Source organism: Galleria mellonella, unplaced genomic scaffold, assembly GCF_026898425.1.
Source record: "Galleria mellonella isolate WM207_F2 unplaced genomic scaffold, CSIRO_AGI_GalMel_v1 utg266, whole genome shotgun sequence".
Lineage (NCBI taxonomy): Eukaryota > Metazoa > Arthropoda > Insecta > Lepidoptera > Pyralidae > Galleria > Galleria mellonella.
This window is the reverse complement of record NW_026442061.1, coordinates 3,200,685-3,207,668: the sequence shown is the minus strand read 5'-3', so window position 1 is coordinate 3,207,668 and position 6,984 is coordinate 3,200,685. Positions and strand designations below refer to the sequence as shown.

Genomic DNA, 6,984 nt, shown 5'->3' with positions numbered 1-6,984 from the left:
TAACCGTTGCCTATATACATGAGCAGTATTTTGGACATAATAGAGTATACTGTTTCGCCCATGATGTCCCCCATGCGTTGCCATTCTAATGACTCAGGTGTTATTCCTTTGTACCCTGTAAGTTCACTGCCATATCCTACCCTCCAAACTGAAACACAGCTACGCAAACAGAACTGCTTCACAAACACAAATAGGACAGAGGTGCCCAAGAAAACAACTTTTGTACAAAGTCTCCCTCTGGTGCATTTTAAACACCTGTTATGTTCATGTCTTCTTATCATTTTCCTTTAAGTTTATGTAACAACATGGAGTGAAATGAAAAATGTAAATATATTAACAGCCTTTTATATAACTAATTTATAATAAATTAAATATAATAAGATAGAAAATAAATAAATAAAATAATGTATGCTTAGGATAAATTAATATCACAATATGACAAATTTTCAAAGTTACACTTTACAAATTCAACATTCAATAAATCAGAGTTGACTTAATACTTTCACAACACATTTTAACTATCTATTATAATCACAATTTTGCCTATAAAAAGGGTCTTTAAATTTGAACATAAATTGGCAGTGGCAAAGGGTCTGCTGCTCTTCTGTCGAGGTGTACCCTGTTCCTCATTAACTGAAGACTATTCTCGGTTACCTTGGTGCACCCTCGTACAATCAGCCCTTCTAGCTTCTTACTGTGCAGTGCCAAAGATCTGAAACAAATTATTTGTTCATTAGATATTTCTCACAAATTTTTAATAAAAATTAAATATGATAACACTAGGCCATATTATACTCATATGTGGCTTTCCTGATATGCAGTTATTGCCTGCAACATAAATAACAAAAAATGAAAATATCTACAATATTAAAAGTCAATAACTGATCTGAAACTACATCTTGCTTGGTATCAATATTTTCAATTTTTTTTATACAACTTAGAATGGTAAACAAGTTGATGGCCCACCTGATGGAAAGTGGTAACCGTCGCCTATAGACATGAGCAGTGCCATAGACATAACAGAGTATACTGTTTTGCTCATGATACCCCCCATGTGTTGCCATTTTTGAGGACTCAGGTCTTATTCCTCTGTACCCAGTAAATTTACGCCATATCCCACCCTTCAAACCGAAACACAGCCATGCAAACACAACTGCTTTACGGTTGAAACACGAATGGGACAGAGGTACCCAAGCAATAGACTTTTGTACAAAGTCTCCCTCTGGTAATAAATCAAATAAAGAAACAAAAACAATATTAAAAAAAAGAAACATAAAAAAGCTTTTAAATATATTATAGTTAAGGTGTCAATATGTTTGTGATGGTATCCTTACAACTTTGATATAATAAGTATAAGATTTATAAAGTAGGGATTTGAGAAAAAATAATGCAGGCTTACCTAACACCTTTATCTGTGATCTCTGAACAACCACCCAAATTCAGAAGTCTCAGCGAAGTGCTGTATTTAGACATAGCATACAGGCATCTATCTGTAACTTGTTTATTTCCTTCTAAATTTATAGTTTTCAAATGTTTGAACTTCTTTATGAATATTAAAATGCAACTTTCCGATATACATAAGCAGTAGGATAGGTCTACATCTTCTAATTTACTTTGGTGTAATGCTAGCGCCTCCATGGCACCAGTAGTGAGCCACGAACATCTTGTGAGCTTCAGTATTCTTAAATTATTGCAATACAATATAACAGGCTGTAAACATTTAGCAGTCAAATTTTTACACTGGCTCAAGTTCAAATTCACTAGGGCAGGATTCCGTAACAGCAAAGGGATGAGATCAGAGTCCGTTAGTGTCAAACATTTACTCAGATTTAGAACGTTTAGCCTGGTACACGTTAGAGAGAAGACCTGAAACAATAATTTTTTTAAGACATATAAAGTATTTTTAAATATAATATTTAATATATGTGAAGCACTTACGCTAAAGGTATGCGGTGAAAATCCCTTATTCATTAATTTCAAGGATTTTAGCTTAGAAAAGTATATATTAATTATTTGTAAGCAAGTCTTAGATGCGCAACGAAAATTGAAGCACTCTCGTAGGGTCAGATGGGGTAGAACTTTTGAGACTAATATATCTTCCCAATATAAATCGAATAACTGAGTATTTCGCTTCATGTTCATTCTGATTTTTGCATAATTTTCACAATTTCTTTATATTTACACCGTATTTTGATTTATATTCATTACATTGTACCTTGACATTGGCAGTCATCTGTCAAAATAGCAAATATTTATGGTGTCTGTCATGTCAGTCTATGAATTGATTTTGTCATATAATGGATACCATAAACGATAAAAATAAAAGTATCTCAGGTTCCAGTTAATAGAATCTTAATTAATACAATCTTATTCTAGTAATATATTCTATCAGTACTGTATCACTGATACTATTTGATTTGCAAACCAAACAGAAACTATTGGACACATAGTTAATTCTTGTCGAATTTGTTACGATGGCCAGCTAACTTATTATGCTACATCTTCATCTGTCACAGTACCCCGCTCGCATATGCAGATAGCACAGGTGAGGTTAGCATTCCATTTTCATCCATTAAAAAAAATGTTACAATATAGAGTCACTACTAATGGTCAGTCCTAAGCGATAAATATTAGTAGTCAACGATTTTTTTTGATGGCCTGTGCTAACGGGTTACGCTGGCGGAACACCAGAAAATAGGCCAGTTAGACCTTCATGATGAATTCATCAGGAATTAACCATGACAGTTTCCAGGGGGAACCGCGAGGAGGTCGACCTGGTTGGGTATATTGCTAGCAATGGGATTCTCAGTCTCCATTACTAACAATCCCTTTCCCCCAGTAATCAACGATTAGCAGGTATATAGAATTCCACAAAATAATATCAAATTCAATAAAAAAACTTGCCATTTGATTATATTTATTCATTAGTACATATATGTATACATAGCGGAACTAATGCTAAAAGCATTCTCTCCCAGTCAACCATAGGGCAGTGTCAGAATACACGAATGCGGTACTAGTAATTATTGATATACATACATAGTAAAATTATATATATAAACGAATAAATATATATATTAATAACAAATATACTTACACATATATAACATATACTATATTATACACGAAATTGAGAATAATATAAAGTACTTACTGCTTGAATAAAGTAAAAAAGTTAGCATGAACGTTTTTTTTGAAAGACGGTTTAGTCGATAGTTTTCTTAATGGAATCAGGAAGCGCGTTCCAGAGTCGTGAAGAATGTAGGAGAAAAGAATATTAAGCGAAACCAGTACGGCGAGAGGGGACAGATAGTTGGAGAATATTATTGGAACGAAGGTTATGACCGTGAGTTTCAAAAAGGTACTGGAATTTGCTGTTTAAGTAGTGGGGGTTTCGAAGAAGAGTATAGAGGTGTACCCTCTATACTCTTCTTCGTTCTAATGTTTCTGCGTTGACGAATGGGAAGGCATTTGAGCTGAGACCGATAGAAAGAAATGTGATCGAATTTCCGAATGTTCAAAATAAAGCGTATGGCTTGGTTGAGGAGACGGTCCAGCTTATCGAGAAGATCTTCATTAAGATCTGGATAACACACATCAGCATAATCAATAATCGGAATAATTAGAACGTGAGCAAGATTAATTTTTGTAACGATAGGCAAAAAGTTTTTAAAGCGGTATTAGGAGCGCAGAGTAGCAATAACTGAGCGACGTACCTCCGCAACTTGTTGTATCCAGCTGACTGAAGAGTCTATGTAAAGGCCAAGATCTTTAATGGTCATTATTATCCATTAAAAAAAAAAAAAAACCTTAGACTAATAAATAACATATTATTATTTCAATTAGAAATTTCTTATCTTAGGTCATAACTGAGTTTAAAAAACTTTTTTAGATACATCGTTGCATTTTTCGTTTATAGATATAACTTTATTTTAAATTTTTTCCTTTTATTTGATTTTTTCGTTCATACATGTTCATGTTTCAAAATTAATGAAAAATAAATATAGTACCCCAATTTGGTTAGTGCCTATTTTGATGTGTTGGTTACCCCCTTATGATATTTTAGGAAATACAACAATTTTTTTTTATTATTTCTATTGCAATATATGTAGATCATTTTATATCTAAAAGTATTCCTAATTTCAAAATAATACCATTAGCATTTACTAAGTTATAACGCAGTGATAGGCGGACGAATTGTCAGATGGACGGATAAAGTTGTATCATGAAATTTCCTTTGCATTTTTTTGGCACGGAATTTTAAAAAATTAAACCGTAAAATTGCAAAACATTCCACGAAGTTCAGTAAGTTATTCGGATCTTTTTGTAAAGAGTGAAAGTAATGAAAATAAACAGATGAAATTATAATAGAAAAAGTTAAGGAGAACAGTAATTAAGGATGTACTTTACATTTTAATGTTTTTTTTTTTGTTATATCCAATTACTTTGTTTGGGAGTAAAGGAACTAAAATACAAGTATTTCGCCGTTTACGAGCGACTTCAGGGATAAAGCTGCAACTTATATAAATAGGTATGAATATATGTACCTATTTCATACTGAATACTTTTTTATCACAGCCATGCTAAGAACGGTTGTTCGGATTGATACCTGCTGCTGATTTTCACCACCGTACACCCCGCCACAAACTAAAGTTTCATCCCAATCATCTGGACGAGTAGCGGTCTTCCACCGTGCGTTTTTCAAGGCACTTTCTTCCACGCACAACCATTCTTTGGAATCAACTTCCAGCAGCAGTATTTCCGAACCGATACGACAACATAACCTTCAAGAAAAGAGTATATTCCTTTTTAAAAGGCCGGCAGCACACCTGCAATGCCGCTGGTGTTGTGGGTGATCATGGGCGGCGGTAGTCACTTACCATCAGGTGAGCCGCATGCTCGTTTGCCCCCTGTGTTGTAAAAAAAAAAAAAACCCACCCAATAAAAATAGCTTTAGAAAACCGTATTGAAATTGGTTCATCTATTTTGATGCGTTACCTCAAACAGATACAGAAATGGTTAGAACATTAAAGAGTTATTTATAATTTTGACTTATTTATATATTTACATTATGTATTTAATTTGGACGTGTGGTCCCGGCATATTATAGGTCACACCTTCCTTTCCCGTGGGTGTCGTAAAAATCAACTAAGGGACGGCGAAGGATGGGCAGTAGCGTCCATTTTAAAACATATCTAAAGCCTGACTGCGGTTGCCAATCTGCCTGCCAAGCATGGCAACTATTGGCAAAACTCTCCAAGGGGGAGATTTATGTTCAGCAGTGGACAGTTTAAGGCTGACATAATGATGATGAATTAATTATTAATGTGGGCAAAGTGTTTTTAATATTAGGTAATTATTCTAAGATGCAAAAAAGCTGCAACATCGCAGGATACTGTGTGATGCCTATGACAACTCCGAGTATGTTACCATTTCTGATTGGTTCTGGGGTTCCAATCTGGGATTGTTAGTAATGCAGGCTACCAGTTCTATTGCTTGCACGTCGACTTACACGTGGTTCCTCCTGGAAACCATCGTGCTGAATTCCACATGTATTAATTACGATGGGCTAACTGACCTGTTTTTTCATTCTCACCTATCATCCCTCACTGGTGCCTCGTCAGGGTTGCCATTCCATTACTATCCATTAAAAAAAATACTCTTATCAACAGTAAGAAGAATTATAAAAATCGTAAAATCCTACAAACGGTGCGTGAAATGCTTTTTCACTTAATTATGTAATTAATTAATGTTAAGAATTTAGTGAACATAATGTGGCCAACCGTTGAGAGTGGAACGTTCTCTTTTCAGTTGCTCGTATTCATGGACTATGTCGTTTCTGTACCATCAGGATAGTGTAGAGTAGTTACATGGCGTGATATAATAAGAGAAATCTGTACAGAATTAGCGAAGAAATATTTTTTTATGCAACTTAGAATGTCAAACAAGCTGACGGCCCACCTGATGGAAAGTGGTAACCGTCGCCTATAGACATTAGCAGTACCGTGGACATAACAGAGTATACTGTTTCGCCCATGATACTCCCCATGCGTTGCTATTCCGAGGACTCAGGTGACCTTTGTACCCAGTAAATTCACTGTCATATCCAACCCTTCAAACCGAAACACAGCCATGCAAACACAACTGCTTTACGGTAGAAACATGAATAGGATAGAGGTGCTAACTTAACGTACTTATGAAAAAATATTTCTACTTTTTAAAAAATGGGAATTGTTTGTCTGTTTTTAAATGCAATGATGTAACCTAACTGTCTTCACAACTTGTCGGTTTACGTAGATTACAATTTTCACGCAATGAATTTAACGACATGAAAATAATAGTACAATCATTTGGTAGACGGCATTCGTCGAACAGAATTGTCAGTAATAAAATTTTTATTGCCTGTTACGATGTGCAGATGCTGGTGTTACTGAACCATGGATCTATAGAATTTGATATGGTGTTATATGGTATATCAGGTAGAAGATTTTTTTTTTCAAATAAAACTGTTTTATTTCTTCTTTTTATTTTATTTATAACATTGTTTTGGTGAAACGAAATAGTGTGTCTGAGGTGAACAAAAATTAAATACATTACTTATAATTAAATTTCATAGAATTTAATTTAAAAATATCCATAATAAATAATTTACATAACGTGTATGTGCTTTGAAGATCGAAGAATAGATTGTAAAACTATATAAAGATTTGGGCAAGAAAATAAAAAAATAAGGTTTATATCACTTTCTTATTAAAAGGAAGAAATATTTTTATTTAATTAAATTTAGAATTAAGAATTATTGAATAGTAATTTTTTCATTACCACCCATTCGGAACGCAATTTCAGCCAAGAATTACGAGCAAGAAAGAGAGCTGTTGCTTTTTTCAAAAAGTTCAACTATATAAATAATGAATTTGCAGTTGAGCTGAGGCAAAGCTAATCTAATGGTTAGCTGCTAGAGAATGCTATATGGCATTAAGCTCG

At 34.0% G+C, this 6,984-nt stretch overlaps 1 protein-coding gene across 1 annotated transcript; it reads right to left on the bottom strand.

Annotated features, from left to right (window-relative positions):
* Positions 1-329: 329 nt before the first annotated feature.
* On the bottom strand, positions 330-2,250 carry LOC113516147 (F-box/LRR-repeat protein 15). The gene is made up of 3 exons (XM_026900524.3): positions 1,939-2,250; positions 1,400-1,866; positions 330-712 (listed from the first exon to the last, which is right to left on the bottom strand). Exons 1-3 carry the CDS (start codon positions 2,140-2,142, stop codon positions 559-561), a joined length of 825 nt encoding a protein of 274 aa, XP_026756325.1. The 5' UTR covers positions 2,143-2,250; the 3' UTR covers positions 330-558.
* Between the last annotated feature and the right edge of the window lie 4,734 nt (positions 2,251-6,984).